Source organism: Xylocopa sonorina, unplaced genomic scaffold (assembly GCF_050948175.1).
Source record: "Xylocopa sonorina isolate GNS202 unplaced genomic scaffold, iyXylSono1_principal scaffold0059, whole genome shotgun sequence".
NCBI classification, from domain to species: Eukaryota; Metazoa; Arthropoda; class Insecta; order Hymenoptera; family Apidae; genus Xylocopa; species Xylocopa sonorina.
The window spans coordinates 569,248-587,644 of record NW_027490130.1 but is presented as its reverse complement, the minus strand read 5'-3'; the positions used below and the strand labels follow the sequence as shown (position 1 = coordinate 587,644).

At 32.4% G+C, this 18,397-nt stretch overlaps 3 protein-coding genes across 5 annotated transcripts in view; 2 read left to right on the top strand and 1 right to left on the bottom strand.

Annotated features, from left to right (window-relative positions):
- LOC143432211 (protein krasavietz-like) overlaps positions 1 to 18,397 on the top strand; it is a 215,391-nt gene that overhangs the window by 19,078 nt on the left and 177,916 nt on the right. The window lies entirely within an intron of this gene.
- Positions 1,996 to 5,231, top strand: LOC143432218 (E3 ubiquitin-protein ligase TM129-like). Of its 2 annotated transcripts, XM_076908989.1 has the most exons (7): positions 1,996 to 2,068; positions 2,157 to 2,312; positions 2,410 to 2,683; positions 2,774 to 2,963; positions 4,502 to 4,696; positions 4,769 to 4,917; positions 4,997 to 5,231. In XM_076908989.1, the coding sequence occupies exons 2-7, from the start codon at positions 2,300 to 2,302 to the stop codon at positions 5,112 to 5,114; spliced, it is 939 nt and encodes a 312-aa protein (XP_076765104.1). In that variant the 5' UTR covers positions 1,996 to 2,068; positions 2,157 to 2,299; the 3' UTR covers positions 5,115 to 5,231. The 2 variants fall into 2 exon arrangements, with proteins under 2 accessions (XP_076765104.1, XP_076765102.1); XM_076908987.1 differs by having other exon boundaries at positions 2,002 to 2,312.
- LOC143432199 (myosin regulatory light chain 2-like) lies at positions 9,198 to 11,661 on the bottom strand. Its single transcript, XM_076908961.1, has 5 exons — positions 11,507 to 11,661; positions 10,378 to 10,608; positions 10,110 to 10,293; positions 9,728 to 9,800; positions 9,198 to 9,623 (listed from the first exon to the last, which is right to left on the bottom strand). The coding sequence occupies exons 1-5, from the start codon at positions 11,507 to 11,509 to the stop codon at positions 9,470 to 9,472; spliced, it is 645 nt and encodes a 214-aa protein (XP_076765076.1). The 5' UTR covers positions 11,510 to 11,661; the 3' UTR covers positions 9,198 to 9,469.

Genomic DNA, 18,397 nt, shown 5'->3' with positions numbered 1-18,397 from the left:
CCAATGACACTATCAGCTCACCATAGTGACACGCGTGCCAGTGGCGTAGGCTAATATATACCAATGAAGAAGCTGTTTGCATAAAAATTATAAACGAATATTAAAAATGACTAAACTGAGCAATTTATTTATTTCGATTCGAAAATAGATACACTGACACAAAAGAAAGATAGAAAAACTTCTTTTTATTATTTTCTATAAACTATAACTTAATACAGCGATTTTTTCAGAAAAGTCGTTAATTACTTTATCGTAAAAATACATACACTTATTTGATAAATATTATTTTTCAACTCATCGTTAAAAATTCATGTAACAAAGGTATATTTTATATTTAATAATCCTTACAAACGATAAAACCATTTACCACAAGAACCCAGACAACACAAGATAAGATGGTGGCGACACCATACCGGCACTGTAGCGACACTTCCGAGGAGTGTCAGCAGATCCGTAGTCATCTACGTCCGCATTCGTTAGCTAAAATGCCGGCACGCAGTGGCAGCACGTTCTAGTCACCAGCGTAGCACGCGTGCGAATGACACTGCGCCAGCACCAGCGTGACACGCGTGTCATCGTTCCATTCAAAAATTTTTTCTGCATTGGCGTAGGCGTCACATTTGTTAATGGAGAACCACCTGTTATTCCGTACAAATTAAATGCGTCAGAGTTTAGATATCCGCATACGAGTACTGACAGACGTTTTGATAGTTCTTTGCCAACATTTATAGTTACTGAGAGAGCCATATATATTTTTTCAATTCGTCAAATTCGAAAATTCATGCCAATAGAGAGTATTAAATACGATGGCAGCATATTGTTTAAGGAAATGTAATAAATGATACATTTACTTATAAAATGTTGAACTAATTAAGTTACGTTCACTTTACTAGCGTATTACAATTTTCAGGTGAAAATATTGAACGTAATTATTTGTTTTCCTTTGGTACATATATTCTTGTGCTAAATGGTTTTATCGTTTGTAAGGATTATTAAATATAAAATATGCCTTTGTTACATGAGTTTTTAACGATGAGTTGAAAAAAATATTTATAAAATAAGTGTATATATTTTTACGATAAAGTAATTAACGACTTTTCTGAAAAAATCGCTGTATTAAGTTATAGTTTATAGAAAATAATAAAAAGAAGTTTTTCTATCTTTCTTTCGTGTCAGTGTATCTATTTTCGAATCGAAATAAATAAATTGCTTAGTTTAGTCATTTTCGTATGCGGATATCTAAACTCTGACGTATTTAATTTGTACGGAATAACAGGTGGTTCCCCATTAACAAATGTGACGCCTACGCCAATGCAGAAAAAATTTTTGAATGGAACGATGACACGCGTGCCACGCTGGTGCTGGCGCAGTGCCATTCGCACGCGTGTTACGCTGGTGACTAGAACGTGCTGGCACCGCGTGCCGGCATTTTAGCTAACAAATACGGACACAGATGACTACGGATCTGCTGACACTCATCAGAAGTGCCACTACAGTGCTGGTATTGTGTCGCCACCATCTTATCGTGTGTTGTCTGGTACCATTTACATGTTACATTTTTTAAATTTGCAAGTGCCGAGATCATTTTACTTCTTTTAATTATTCCCGATGCGTGGCTTCAAGTTGCAATTCCTGCTTGACTTTTTATTTTAAAATGTTTGTTTAAATAAAGGAAAACCTAAACGAAACCAGTGAAAACTAAAAATCATTTTGTGAATATGAAAAAATTGGAAAAATTGTCCAAGCCTTAGAAAAAATTTGTTCACATTTCTTTTGTCGAACACTTTGTTCAATCTAAGGGAAATAATCGCAAGTAATAGAGTGCATTTATCATTTTGTGAACCCCAGTGTATAGATTAGATTTGCTTGTGTTGAAATATTGTTTTCCTGACGGCAGCTCAGTTTAAGTTGATAGTGCGATGTTTGACTATAGTGGTGATTAATTCGTGTGAACTCTCACGAATACCAGTTGTGTAATTTGTAGATATGCCTTACACACTTACGTATGTTTTTGAGTTATTAGTTATCACGCATATTTATATGAAATGTGTTTACAAATAGTGAAGAGGTGATAATATATAATATTGAATAGAATATATTTTTATAAAAGATGTCTGCTTTTCTCTTTTATACTTTGTTTTATATCCTAATCTCAGGATGTATTATATATCCACCCACAGAATTTATTTCTGCCGGACTAACCATAAAAGATATATTTTCAACTTGGTTAGGTAGTGAAAATGAGTCTTTTATACAATATCATATAAAACGGAGTGTTATTACCTTATTTTTACACTCTATGCTCCCTTTTGGTATATACATATATATACATATATATATATTTAATCATATTTTCTAATTACTTTAAATGTTACTATATTGATTAAAATAAGTGTTTATTTTGATTAGGTTATATTTTTGGTCTGATTCTATTTGGTCATGTAGATGATGTAAATGTATTATTAGGTGGTACCAAGTTATGGTCAATATTTGTCACTTGTACCATGTTGATACCTCTATACACTTTACAAAAAATATTCACATGGTCAATGAATAATTGGAATAAACATCCAATAGTGCAAAATCTTATGGTTTATTATAACAACAATAACAATAATAATAATAGTAACAACAATTTACTATGGACTATGATAGCTTCTGATATTAATGTAGAATTTAGAAGGTTACACATATTAAATTTATTTATATAGTATACTTTATTTCTGTGGCATGTAACTTTAAAGAAAGACTAAAAATAAATATTTTATTTTAGAATTGATAAAATCATAATTACCACAAATAGCATAACATCCATAATAGTTACAGATAATTGGATAATTAAAGTTTTACCTTATAAAATAAAAGTTATCCATCAGAGTGATGCAATTTTAATAGTTAATAAAAGTGATACACATGAAATGTCACCTGTAACAAGAGGAGAAGTTCAATTTATCAATATCGAGGTAAATTTAATAGTCTGTTAAACTGGTCTTCTTTAAGAATAATTTAAATTTTAAATCAATCAAATTATTATTCTAATTCTATCATCGTTATTACTTAGTTAGAGTATATAGAATAGAGAATTGAAGTTAAATGATGATTCTTTAATTATTCATCGCATATATATGAATAATACATGGCTGGGAAACCATGCAAGAGGTCTCACTTAGAAACAAAATATAAATAAATAGCTTTATTTTTCATCAAAATCATTTTATGAAGAATACATAATGTGTTATTGAAGTAAAAAATATTTGAAAACTAGGAAGAATTATTGTTTGCATTTATTAAATGTGAAGATATGTCATGAAACATTAACTACTAATATTAAACATTAATCTTTTTGTTCTACAGTATATGTATACTCTCTAAGTTAAATGACCAAGGAGGTATCAAAATTTATGTATATGAATTTTTATTAATTATATAGACATAGAACTTTTTTACATTCTTTACCGGAAGATTTTCAATCTTTAGATATTTATTTATTTACAGTTATGACATTGAAGCTATTTTTATTCACCAATAAAAAGTTCATGAAATACCATATTGGTAAGCAATTGAATATGATTGGATTTATTGAGATTTTATTATTGATTCACTGAATTTTTTATAAGCAACGAAGAAGAGTGGTTACAAAAATTGATATTTTAGATTTGATTAAAATTTTATTTTGTTATAGTAGAGTATACACGGATTATCTTTATTATTTTTATAGATCCTTAGTTTTTGAGAAAAATAAGGAAATATTTCTAACTGCAGCGCAATGAATGATGTACGATAGGATTTTATTAGTCTTAGACAAACTTAAATTCTGCTTTGACATAAAAAGGTTCCATATTTCCTGTACAAGAATAAAACAAGTAATACAAATTGTTTAATATGTTAACCATAGAAAAATGTTCCAGAAATATGTTTGTTATATTTTCACTAATGTGAAATAGTGAATATAAATAAAATTGTGTATACCTAATACATGTAATAATATATTTGCAAAGAATATAATACACATGAAGCACGATAATTTAATCCCTGGAACATACTTAGTTTGCACATGGTTTGCGCTTATATCTAGAATTTTATCAATTTTCCATATTCTTTGCTTTTTGAATTTAATTACATCGACTGATGATCTGTGCAGTAAATTACATAATGTTCCAATTTCTGGAAACAGTTCAACAATTTGTTTGTTTAAATATTATCAAATGCTATTTATTATTTCATGCTGAACCACAGAGCTTTTAGTATATTTTTTAGTTTTGAAAAAAGTCAGAATTACAGGAAGTGAAATTGAATAAATAAGGAAATTTAAATGAAATACTTTTTTAACTGTTAAGTATACATATAGTTGTGTATACATTACTAATGCATCTTCTGTATATGGTTCACTTGTGATCTGATTAGTCAATGTTTATTCATGTAACAAGAAATACAGAAAATACAGAAAATATACATCAAAATAATGTTTTATTTATCAAAGAGATTTTGAATGTTTACATAGGTAAAATCTACAAGAAGAGGATCACAGCCTTTTGATATAAGATTGAATGTATTTGACTTTAAGAATTTGCAAGACAAAGTCTCCCGTCCCATTACTGTATTACAAAACATTAAATTTCATAAAACCTTACTTGATAAATTTATTGATAATTTTAAGGAACAAGTGCAGGAAAATCCATATTATGAATACACAGAGGTATTTTACTTTTCATAAATGTAACGAGTAATTTTATTCGATGGATTGATTGGTATATAAATATATTTAAAGGAATTAGGTCAATGTATAGGATGTATGCAAGCTTCATCAAATGTTAAATTATATAAACAATGTAATAATGATAGAGCAATTGGAAATCCTGAAGATTGTATGGTATGTTACTGCCGTCCTATGTGGTGCATAGACTGCATGGCAAAATGGTTAATATGTGATATATTTATAATACTTTACACTTTGTTCTTACTCACTGTAAGTATATTAACAAAGACTACATTACAGGTTTGCCTCCAGACAAGATGAAAGTGCACCCGAAACATGGTTATCTTCTAAATGTACTTGTCCAGTGTGCAGAGCTCGATTTTGTATTTTGGATGTATGTCTTATACAATCTATTTAAGTATAAAAAGTAATACTTTAATATTTAATTATATTTCTAAAAGTAACTTCGTGTTATAAACAATATATTTCATCTAATAGTAACAATTAATATTAATGAAATAATAGTAATAACTATTATATACACATATTGTGTATCCTACATACATATTATTTAATTATATATAATAGAATATAAATTTTATTATGAAGAATATTGAAAAAAAATTACGAGGTATATAAAAATATACGGAATTTTTTTAGAAAAAGATTAAATTAAAACTTAATGTTATATATAGGTACTTGGAATAGTTATAACCAAATTGTAAGTTTATATAGTTTATGAAAAAAATGAAAAAATCAAAGCAATACCATTCACTAAAATACTTTGTTATTTTTCTGTATTTGTTTATAATTTCTGTACTGTTAATATTGTCAATTATATGTCCTACCTGTGGCCTGTGGCTAGCCAGTTAATAATTGTTCCCTTTGCGCAGCTTTTACCGATTTTACATAGATACTGTTCTTACTTATTAAAAAATCTGACAAAAATGATAACATATATTATATAAGTAATCGATTTCTAAAAGTAAGTGATTTCTAAAAATTGCAACAAAGTTACAGATGAGAATTTAACAAATCAACTTCATTGTACCTCCTTTCAATTATACCAGTTAATATAAAAAAGTAACAAATAAAATTAAAAGACAAATAAAAAAAATTGATTAGATAAGAATTACAATTTAATTTCTTATATAACAATTTAATTTTCTTATCATTAATATTTATTAATTTTATAAATATGTATAACTTTACTTAAAATAATAAAGACATTTAAATATATATATATATAATTGCATGTAAAAATATTTGAATTCAAATTTTTTTAAACCTAATATTTTCTGAAAAATTCCAACAATTACTGTCGTTAAATTTTAACTGAAAGTATTTATTGTATTGTAACTTAAATTACTTCACATTCTTAGTATCTCATTGGTCCAGTATCGATTTTGAGTTAGACATAGTGTAAAAATGTATGAAAATATGTATAAATATTCAATTAACTAATAATTACAGATAATAATTAGAATAGTATAATTATTTGGTCAAATGCATATGCGATTTCAGAGCAATTCTTTAGTCAGCTGGTGTCCGTATCTAAACAAAAGAACATAGTCACGACAAATTTAATTAAGTAAATTAATAAACATTCACTAAATTTTCTGTCTTTCACTGTTAGAATACAGTGAGCACTGGCAGCAGAGATGTTACAATAACTGACTAATCTAAACAATTTTTGTTCAGGATGAACATTGCTGTTTTTATAGGAATGTTGGTCTTTGTTCTTACAGCTATGGTACAAGTTTAACAACCCTGAGTGTAGGTCTGATGACTTACGTGACATATTTTTACAGTTGATACTACACCTCAAATGTGAGAAAAATATTCATATAAACCTATATAGGCCCAATCTGCAAAAATAGCATTCACTCATATTATTGATTGTATCTCCCAAACCGTTAGTTCTACAAGAAAACGACAAACAATATTGAAAACACTGAAACTCGAAAACAGGTGGAGTAATAAAAATTTAAACTTGGCTTAGGAGGCAAAATTTGTAAATTACGAAAACTTTGATTTAGTCTTAAAACTTTAGGTAATTATTTTTAGACATGGAGGGCAGCAAATGTCAGAAAAACTTCTTTATTGATTAAGCTTTCTCCCAGACAACACAAGATAAGATGGTGGCGACACCATACCGGCACTGTAGCGACACTTCCGAGGAGTGTCAGCAGATCCATAGTCATCTACGTCCGCACTTGTTAGCTAAAATGCCGGCACGCAGTGGCAGCACGTTCTAGTCACCAACGTAGCACGCGTGCGAATGACACTGCGCCAGCACCAGCGTGACACGCGTGTCATCGTTCCATTCAAAAATTTTTTCTGCATTGGCGTAGGCGTCACATTTGTTAATGGGGACCACCTGTTATTCCGTACAAATTAAATCCGTCAGAGTTCAGATGTCCACATACGAGTACTAACAGACGTTTTGGTAGTTCTTTGCCAACATTTATAGTTACTGAGAGAGACATATATATTTTTTCAATTCGTCAGAAAAATTCATGCCAATAGAGAATATTAAATACGATGGCAGCATATTTCCAGACAACCAGTGATTGGCGCGTTAACGAATCCGGTCACAGATGGCTACGGATCTGCTGCCACTCCTCGGAAGTGGCAATACTGTGCCGGTTAGTAGTAAATTTTTATATATTCTGTAATGAGGAAAAACTGTACTGTCTCAAAAATAGCAGATTTTTTCGTTTTTCACTCACCTCCACTTTTCTTTTTCTAAATTTATTACACTTTCCGAAGTCATCTTTTGGCAGTCTTCTCTCGTCTATCAATAGCAGCTCTTTCTTCGTTTCACCCATAACTTCACCCTTTAACTCTCTTAATTTTTCCACCCTTCTTTCCCTGTAATGTACTATGGCCATACTATGACCATATTTCCTTTCTCTATAATATGATTGTCTTTCTCTTCGCTCTTCTTCATTTCTTCTTCTTTCTCGTCCATCCACGTTTTTACTGACTCATTAATTTTAAATATTTGCTCCACGCTGATTCATATTGGAAGACGAATCCTTTAATAAATCTGTAAGGTTAGATAAGCAAATAAAGCAGATGAAGGTTTTTTTTTTATTAAAAACACAAGTTAAAGTACTGATAAATCAAAATTGTTTTTCCTTGCCATTATTTTTCGCTTTTTTTCTTAACTCTCAATCTTCGTCACCACTTCTCTATTAGCTGACCTCAAAACTTTTTCCATTTTCGCTCCTTTCGTTTCTTTTCGATTTCCATTAAAAGAAAGAAAATTTTATTTGATGGAAACATCTATGAACCATCTCTGTCGAATTCCTCCTTGAGACCAATTGCTGCAAATGATCGCTCAACTACGCCACACCAAAAAGAGGCGAGCAGAACTATTGTAACCGACTCATACTGTTAAGAGAAAAAAGCTAGACTCGTATATGCGATTAAGAATTTATACAACGACCTAACAAATACTGAAAACGAACTGTCTATTATTAGAATGAACAAACGCTTATTAATTATTCAATTTTATCTATATTCAATATTATACTCATTTGTTTCAGAGTATGTCTTTCAGAGAATGTCGAAGTGGAGGTACTCTCTTGGTCATATTATTTTTTAGGGATCGTTCTATGTATAATATATGTATAATAGTATATACATGTGTTCTATTAAAGTGTTATAATTCGATATAATGGGAATATTTTTGGCCTTCGCGTCGCACCCCGTGGCGCAAGGCAGGATGTATTTAACACTCGGAATAGGAGAGAGGAGACAGGAGACAATAAACATATGTTTCGATTCAAAACTTTCCCTTCGTCTTTAAGATCAAAATGAGGACGTGAAATGAAAATTAGAAAGCGAAGTCAACCTTTTCGTTATATATTATTGTTCAAATAAATTATTTAATTCCTCACGTCACCTTCCCAAAGATTTATAAATTATAATAGAATATTTAGGGTGTTGAACAGCCCTCTGACAATATTGACATCTTAATCATTGTTCCCAAATTCTCATAAAAATGTATCGCAGCTGACAGGTAATGTGAAACTAAATCTAGTAAGTGTAATATAAAATCAGTTTATGTCCAATAGACTGTTTCAAATAGACTTTATTCATAATTTCTAATTGTTTTTTTAAATTTTATATCTTCGAATTAAATTTTTTTTAATTTGTGTCTTGAAAAAAACTATTCCTATTTTTAAGTTAATAACAATTCAATATTTCAAATCTAAACTTTGTTATTCACAGGGCCGAAAATACAAAAGTAAAGTAAATTCGAATTCTTGGCAATCTTTGGTTAATCGCGAGATGAGTGAGTTAAACAAATTTCTTCTTCATAACTAAAATCTAAATAGGAAACAAACCAAAAAAATTTGTTTCTAAAATACATATGTAACAGGCAATCTTAAGAAAGAGTTGAGTAGACTTTGCTGACCAAGTATTAAGTACATAAATATAACGTGTCCTAGATTGAGGTCCGTTACGGGTAAAAATGATAAAAGTGATATTGTAAAGTTTTAAAATAATTTTATTTTATGAAGAAATATTATCGAGATTTTTAAAGGTGATGCTTTTTCAGGAGATGCGCTGTTTCTCCTTCCAAGAAATTATTCCATTATTTTTAACGGTCTTGACAATCTTCATTTTAGTTCATTCATTATTAGCTAATAAAAGGAAATAACTTGGAAGTGAATCAAGCGAATCTAACGATATTACGAGAATTCGTCTTGAATGAACAAAAACTCGAGAAAAATTTTTAATGCAAGGAATCGCTTAAATTTATTCCTCTTCCTCCTCACCCGTACCAGTCAACATTGCGATAAGACTTTGCGTATCGATAAATCCTTTGTCGTCAATGTACATATTATCGTACGCATCGTCGACCTCCTTTGCGGTAAATTTGTCACCAAATGTCATTAAGGCATGCCTCAATCTGTGGCAAAAAAAAACAAATCCATAACGATAAGAAATTACTCTCCGATTCTACAATAATATAATATATAATAAATATGGGTACACTACATTTCTATTTCTTACCTTTCACCATCGATTTTACCGTTTTCGTTAAAGGTATTAAAGGCAGCTATTACAGTTTCATCATCATCGGCACCTCGAGTAGAAAATAAAAGAAGTAAAATTTGTTGACCAAAACAATAGATTATACATACATACTAATCAGTAAATTATTGCAACTAAAACCAGTTTGCATTATTATGAATGAATGAAGTAAATATCGTTGGTTTTTTTTCTCTCGCATAATGCGTTTTGTTCGATCAATTGTTAACAAATGATAAATAAATATTTTATTATTTAAATCTTGATAATATTTTACATCATATAACGATTCGCTATTATAATTAAATAGAGACGATTAAAAAGCATTAATTAATTATTGGCTTATAAGACTATTTGTCAATACCTGATCCTGACATGCGAGTTGCAAACAGATTGAGTAATTGAGTAAAGTTGATAGGAGCAGGAGCTTCGTTTAACATATCGTCAAGTTCTTTGTCGGTAACAAGACGGCCAACAGAATCAAAAGTTTGACGGAGGTCATTCTTTCCAATTATACCATCCTTGTCTTGATCCATAAGTTGGAATGCCTGAAGTGATAAATTTCATTTACCCGGTTGAATATGTTGTATAGTTGAAAATCTATGAAAATAGTGGACAATTATTAGATATACCTCTTTAAATTCGGCGACTTGTTTCTGAGTAAACATAGAAAACACGCTCGATCCACTGCGTTTAGCTTTTCGACTGCCACGACTACTTGCTCTAGTTGAACCAGATTCTTTAGGTGTACCAGTAGGAGTTGGTGGCTTTTCTTCTGCCGGAGGTGCTGGTTCAGGTTCGGGTGGAGGCGGAGCTGGTGCCTCCTCCTTCTTTTTAGTCTTCTTCTTTTTCTCTTTATCCGCCTAAAATCCAATGTTTTAAAACACGTTTAAAATAAAATAATGGCGAAAGTGCAGGTTGAAATTTTTCTCAATAAAGTTTAACGATTATGACAGACACAAGTCTGAAAGAACAATTCGTTCAATTTGAACCATTAGAAAATGCTGATTCAATGAACTGTTTTAAATAGTTGTGCAATTTTAATTGGTTACCACTGTATATACAATAATGCTAGTTGAATTTGGATTTTCCCAAATATGTATGTTTCAAATGAATGTCTGTGTAAGTAGAAATGCCTAAGGTACTAAACATACGCTTATAGTGTAAATGACCTGAGGGGAGATAATAATAAAAGTTATTATCTAATACGTGAAAAAAATCTGGCAAGAAGCTAAATTAAGTAAGATGGAAGAAAATTCGGAAGGCGTTGCCCATAAGGGTTAAAAATAGAATCATTCTATCAGTCGCAGTATAGTTGAAAATAAGCCAAGACAAATATAGACCATTTATTTCGTACGGCCTCTCGAGTTACTACGGTTACATCATTCCTTTATTTTTATAATACACCTGAAGAAACGGAAGTAAAATGTAATGGACAATGAATATCAAAATAACTGAAAAGTTAGCTATAACCCTTGAAATATGGAAGGATTAATTGGAAAAAAATGAAAATATTGCCGATCACTGTTTATATTCCATTGTCACACTATGTATAATATTATAATTTCCGGTGCAGGTTTGCACTCTGACCAATTCATATCACTCCAGCATATTGTTAGATTTTGGCATAGTTCATATATAATTGACACGTTTCCACCACTAATCACGTACAATACAAGATGTTAATAATCCAGCGGTGGAGAACATTGAAATTCGAAATGACAGTGGTGGTGTATCATGGTGTACGCGGCACTTACTTACCATGTCTGCAGTTGGTTTGTTAGAGGATGGTACGAGATGGTCACAACGAACCAACTGTCCGAATCATAGAAGTGAACTTGTCTAAGTAACTTTGGAGGATTCCCCCACTACATCGCTTGTGCTTGAGCAGGGGTGTTTGTTGCCCGGGTATAACGCCAACGCCTATCTGACCATATTTAGTGCGAGCTGCCTCAAAATAGCAACCCTTTAGATCTTTCGACTAAAACAGTTTACCGATGATTGTGCGCGAATGATCAAGTCTTTAAGCCCTTTTTCATACATCAGATTTGCCTTAGAAAACACGAATATCAATTAACGATGTTTCGAAAAGTTGTTCTCTGTGTTCTGCTCCCTACAGCTCCTGGTAATCGAACCAGTAAACCCAGTTTCTTCCATCGCCATTTATGCGATTGATACATCTTTTTCACAGAAAACTTCCAACCGTGAAATAATATCTCTAACTTCCCTTAAATATTTATAAAAATTACATTATTAAGAGAGGTGCCACATATTATTTTCTATTTCAAAGTTATTCGCATTTAGAAGGTGAAGTATTTTATATGTATAAAGCTAATAAATAAAACACGTGGTTGCTCTAACTGTCCGAAATTTCAGAACAGAAAACTAAATTAATGTATTAATAATCCTTTAAATTTTTGGTATATTTTACACCGCGTAAAAACTTAGGTAATTATTAATATATGTATAGATTTCAGTTATTAATCGTTGCGATGGCTGTATTATAACTATTATAATAAATATAACTAATACAAGCTTAAAATTCATAGGTAATATAATTTATTTTGGCATTATATTTAGCAGGACTGAAATCACTAATACGATTTAACAAAAATTTTCCAGTTTTGTGAAATTTAACATTTTCAGAACGTTTCAAAATTATTTTTTTATCAAAAAGGTTGTCTACTGTTCTGTGTTAGCATAGCAGGTTTTATATCTATTTTCAAAGTATAACTAAATTCCTGTTTTTTATTTTGTATAGATAATACATATTACTTCCCGAAAGGGTTATTAATTTAATGCTCGTAATTTATTCCGATATTGATATCATATCGATTCTTAGAACAATGTATATTTTGAAAAAACTCGATTAAAGTCATTCAAATCAAATGAAAGTGAAACAGAAAACTTATAAACTATTAGAGAATCACAATTTCATTCAAATTTTATGGTTTATATGAGTAAAATTCAACAGCTAACTGTATTCGCTTTTGTGTCAGCAGTTTTCTGTAGTGATGTAAAATGAGAGTTAATTAAGTTTACTAAAAAATATGTATGCTATACAATATTACAAACAAATAACTAGTAGAAGATTTTTTATTCTGTAGCACAGACAATGCTGTTGATTAAACACATCTGCAAAGAAAAAATGTTTTCTAATTATATCATACATGTATATTGTTAGCCAAATAGCTAGAGCCAAAAATGTATACGAAGTGAACTTTTATTCTTACCCTTTGTTTTTTTTGGGTGGGGGGTTCCTTATTCGTTCTGCTTTCAGTCTATAATTTATTATTTCATTAGTCTAAAATTATATTTATTCTTTTTCATTATCTTCTATAATATTTAATCTTTTACGTATCTAATACATATAATTTGTATGCTTTTGCGTTTAATTTCTTATGCAAATATCTAACATTGTCTATATGTTTATCTTTTTCTATCACAATTATTATTATATAATAATATAGGTAATAGTGGTTGTTCCGGCACGAGGCAGATGTATATATCAATTAAAATTGACTTTGGAACGTATTATGTAGGTACCATATAAGGTACAAAGAAATTCTATGTCGCAACAATATGTTATAGATTGATTGTACAAAAACCTCGACATTGGTGTAGAAAATTGACTGTTAAAAGAAATTTCCGCAGAATTGACTTTGACCTAGAAAAATTCGAGACAAATCGGAACACTCTTTTTCTCAATCGTGTTCTATTTATCGGGAGGATGAACAGGGTGAAAGCAACCATGGATCGCAATACTAAAATAATTCATTTAATTCCTTGAATAATTTTGTTTCATTTTAACATCGGTATTATATTACGCATCAGTATAGTTTAAAAATTCTAATCTTATTCTTATTAAATTATTTAAAGGATTAATGAAGCTTCAAGATAATTTTCCAGGTAAACAGTTGAATTGCAACTCATGGTTATTTTAAGACTTTTTATTCTTATTTTTTTCAGTGGTATGTTTGGTGATATATCGGTGGTGCTATGTTCAGTCAGTAAAACGTAGAATCATGTTAATATTTTCGAATGAATTCGGCTATGCACTTGAACGTGTCTTTTTAAACGGTTTCTGTGATTTACGACAATTATCAGACTTGTTAATCACTTCTATTGAAAGGAACGTACACTTCCTTTGTAGCATTTGTTCTCATTCTGTACTTTGAATCTTCTTCGTACGAGCAGCATTTTTCGTTCGTTCAACCGTATTGTACGCTGATGTGAATCTTATACTTTGTGAATACTTTGTGAATCCAATAATTACACAAAGAATTGAAAAATAAAATATTTGAAAACAAGGTATAACTGATTTTAAGAAAGTCGAAAGGAACGTTTTGAAAACTAGCAAATAATTATGTTCTTTATTTTACTTATTTTATTATACTATTATGGCTAGCGTCAATTCTCATGTGATACAGTATTAGCAAATCAAATTGATCCTTTTGCAAATCAATATAGTTTCTTGTTGACATCAGAACAGAATGTTATTGGCATTATTATAAATAATCCCCAGAAATTTTTTTCACTGCTTTTTCTTTGTTCTACTTTTTCTACCATCCATATTCATCGACGTTGAAATTCCGTTGAAACAAGTATTTTTGAAAATAAAATTTTTACTTGTTCGATATATGTAACTAATAACTGAGTTGCTATGGTTACACAAATTGTCATAATTATTATATGAATATGTATGTCAAGTAATCAACAGTTGCTGCTTTCTATTTTAATTAATTTTTTAATTACTCTTAAATTAACATTGTTACCATTTTGAATGTAATTTTACTGTACTTTGAAGCGGCATGCTTCGGTTAGCTATAGAATAGCGGAGGAAAGAAGGAAGGAAAAGAGAGGGTAAGAACGTTACGTCCTGGGCCTGCTAGTGGACTCATCAGTAAGGCTACCTAGCAGGCCCTGCTTTAGACGCATTTGACATTTGACATTTGTTTATTTTGTTTTCATAGATGATTACAGAGTATACAATATTTCATCGCTACAATGTTTCTTACTTTCTATTGTCGCGTTCCCTATCCGGAAATATCTAGCGCTTACATTGGTAGTGCAACTTTTCAGGTCTTATAAATACGTGTTGTGGGTATTGTTGTGTGTGTCTAGGAAAAAATTTTTAACAATTTTTAAAAACCTAGTTACATGTCGGTTTTGTTTTTGTTGGGGGGGGGGGGGGATTAGTGTGTTAGTGGTGTTAGTGGGGCTTATTCTATGTTAGTGCTGTTAGTTTTATTTTATTTTACAGGCTATGTACAGACTATTTACAGTATATTTACATTTGTGTATTTTCATGATTTTGTGTAGGTATTTGCCTTCCTCTTGATTGTTGGTGTTAGTTTCTTGTTGTTGTGATATGGGTTGTTGTTAGTGGTTTTTAGGCCCCCAGTGGGTTTTTATGCATGTTTTGACATTTTTTAGTGTCGGGTTGCTGTGGTATTTAAGCTTCTCACTTAGGTTTTTGGTTGTGTTTGATATGAAGGTATCTATTGTTGGTATATTGAGGAGACGGTGTAGTTTGCTGGTTTTGGTTCTGCGGGGTGCGTTTATAGCTACTCTTAGACACTTGTTTTGTGTTGTTTGAAGTTTTTTGACGTGTGAGTAGGCTGCTGTTTGCCATACCGTGGAAGCGTACGTCATCTTTGCTTATAAGAAAGCAAAGTCGTATAAGTGTTGTGTAGAGGATAATTTTAAGTTTAACGGGGAGAGCTGGTGATTTGAGAAGGTTGTAGTATCGGGCGAGGGTTGCTGTTGCTTTTTTGTTTGCTGTTGCTATGTAATGTTTCCATGTTAGTTTACTGTCGATGTGGATTCCGAGATATTCGACTGTTTTTTGGAGCTGTATTGAGGTGTTTTGGATTTTAATGTGGGTTGGTGTTTTTCGTTTGTAGGTTACGAGCATTGCTTCTGTCTTTTCCGTGTTTGTATTAAGTTTCCATTTATGTAGCCGACTTATTATTAAGTTCGCGGCGTTTTGGCACCTGTCCAGTGCCTTGTGGGGGGAAGAGCTGACGGAGTACAAGGCAATGTCGTCCGCGAATCCTGCAATATTTGTCTGTTTTGGTAGGTTGTGGAAGATGTGAGCAGTGTACAGGTTGAAGAGAGTTGGGGAGAGTACTGACCCTTGTGGAACTCCTGCCTCTATCGTGTGTGTTAAGGATTTTTCGTGGCCGATCCTTACTGCAATGCTTCGGTTTGTGAGAAAGGAGTGGAGTAGTTTAGTTAGAGGTTCCGGTATTTTGTTTTCAATTAGTTGGTGCGTTAGTCTTTCGATCCAGATTGAGTCGAAGGCTTTTTCGGTGTCGAGTAGGATTATGGCGGTTGTGTTTTTCAGCGACATTTGCGTTTTTATGTCGCTTGTGACTCGCAGTAGTTGGTGTATGGTTGAATGATTGTGTCTGAATCCATATTGGGTGGCGGGTATGGTGTTTTGTTTCTCAAGGAGTACGTTGAGTGGGGATAGGATGTTTTTTTCGGCTACCTTGGAGAGGGACAGGAGTAGACTGATGAGTCGGTAGCTCGATGGGAGGGAGGGGTTTTTGTTTGGTTTTGGAATGGGGATTATTGTAGCGTGTTTCCAAGTATTGGGGAAGAAGTTGTGTGTGAGGGTGGCATTGATTATGTAGGTCAGTCTGACTATTGCTTTTTGAGGTAGGTTTTTAAGCAGGATATTGTGGATGTTATCGTGTCCTGGCGCTTTATTGTTTTTTAGCTTCTTTATTATGTTCCGGATCTCTGTGGGTGATGTTGCTTTGATACGGTGTGTGGAGGGGGGATTGAGTCTGTGAGTATCGTTTAGTAGTTTGCTGGTACGTGCATTTATTTGAGCTGTAAAGGATTGGTTGCCATTGTTACGTGCAGTTTGGTGGATTTTTGCGTAATGTATTGCTAGTGTTTCTGCTTTGTCTCTGTCGGTATACGCTGTGGTGTTACTGGTAATTGGGGGGTTTTGGTGGGGGTTCGGTTGGTTAAAGAATTTGGCTATTTTCCAGAATTTTTCGTTTATGTTTAATGAGCGGAGCTTGTTTTCCCATTGTAGGTTTCTCCATTGCGTTAGTTGGTGATGTACGTGTTTAGTGAGTGCGTTGTATATAGTTTTGAGGACTGGCTCTTGATGTCTTTGCCAGAGTGTTCGGGCCTTGTTTTTAATTCGGATGGCGTGTATTATGTGTGGGGGTAGAGTTTGTGTGCGTAGGTTGTGGCGTTTGTGTGGGATAGTTTGCGTCGCTGCCTGCGTGATGATTTTATTGAAGGAGACTATTTCGGGATCGATGTCTTCGACAGAGTGTATTGTGGGTTTCGCGTTTGGGATTTGGTCGTTGATTGTTTTTCTGAATTTTTTCCAGTTTGCTGCTTTGAATTGTGGTCTGTTATGTTGAGGATTTGGTGGAGGGGGGCGGGCTGGAAGGTCGTAGATGACTGGTAGGTGGTCCGAGAAGCCGGCTGTGATTGTGCGGGGGTTGTGTACTAGGTTGCTTTTGTTGGTGATTAGGAAGTCGATGACACTGGGTGTACGGTTTGGGGTGGTGGGTGAGTATGTTGGGTCTGTTGGGGCGTGTAAGTATATGTTGCGACTTGTGGATAGGTCATATAGGATCCTGCCGTTGTGGTTTTGGGACTGACAGTGCCAGAGCTTGTGTCTTGCATTGAAGTCCCCTATAAGTACTGTGGGACCGTTTCGTAAAAGCGTGCCTTAGACGCTGGGATATTAGGAACAGGTCAGAACTCCTATATATTGGAAAGGATAGGTTATCGAGTATTTTCAGGAAACTGTAGGCCGTGCTGTCCCTCTATTAGCGATAGTCGGAGGGTCGCCATAACTTCTTACTACCATTTGTCCGTTTTTCTTTTGAATAAAATATTTAAGTAGAAGTGCTTGAGTTGCAAAAGTTTTTTAAACTTAAACTGCCAATACTCTGTGACAAAATATTGTAATGTTACAACCACAGTATACAGTAGCGAAACTCTCTGTCGGCACCTTTGATGTCGGTGTACCATAAAATTGAGTGCGCATGCGCGACAGAAGAATCCAAATCGCAGTGCCACCTGGATTTCAATCTCACTTGCATTTTTTTACTCTTTATCTGCCCAACTTATTTTTACGTTTAGTTAATCAAGATTTAATAAAAATAATAAATGTATTATTTCTAATACAGGCAACCCTCCTATAACACGGTAGTTAGGTTCCTAGAAAATGCCGTGTTGTGTGAAACCGTGTTGCATGAGACCCAGAGCTAGTGCAAAAAGGGGGGGTTACGTTCCAAAAACTTATTAAAAACAAATATTTTTCTTAATTCGACATAAACAATGTAATTTTTATTAAAAATATAAATGTATGTACAACACAAAGTATAAAAAAAATATTTTAATCTAACGCAACCATAATTTAATGAATTTACTCGTCGTCACTGCTCAGTATAATCAACCGAGAACGTTTTTTCGGTGGAACGACATCGCCTTCACTTTCTGAACTTTTTTCGTTATTTAAAGTTTTTGTATGTTTTCCCCTCTTAAAAAAATCTGTAATGGAACTTTGCTTGCTGGTTCTTATTAGATCATTGTAAATTTCCCGGTATGGAGCTAAACAGTTTTGCAGCTCCCTTTTGAATTTTCGACTTCTTTCCGTCGAAGGGTCTT

Coding starts and splice junctions, on each gene's coding strand:
- LOC143432218 (XM_076908987.1), top strand. CDS start 2,111: ATGTCTGCTTTTCTCTTTTATACTTTGTTTTATATCCTAATCTCAGGA. Junction 2,684..2,773: donor ATTAATGTAGAATTTAGAAG/GTTACACATATT, acceptor ATTTTATTTTAG/AATTGATAAAATCATAATTA. Junction 4,697..4,768: donor CATATTATGAATACACAGAG/GTATTTTACTTT, acceptor ATATATTTAAAG/GAATTAGGTCAATGTATAGG.
- LOC143432199 (XM_076908961.1), bottom strand. Junction 9,801..10,109: donor AACTCGCATGTCAGGATCAG/GTATTGACAAAT, acceptor TTTCTACTCGAG/GTGCCGATGATGATGAAACT. Junction 9,624..9,727: donor GGTAAAATCGATGGTGAAAG/GTAAGAAATAGA, acceptor TTTTTGCCACAG/ATTGAGGCATGCCTTAATGA.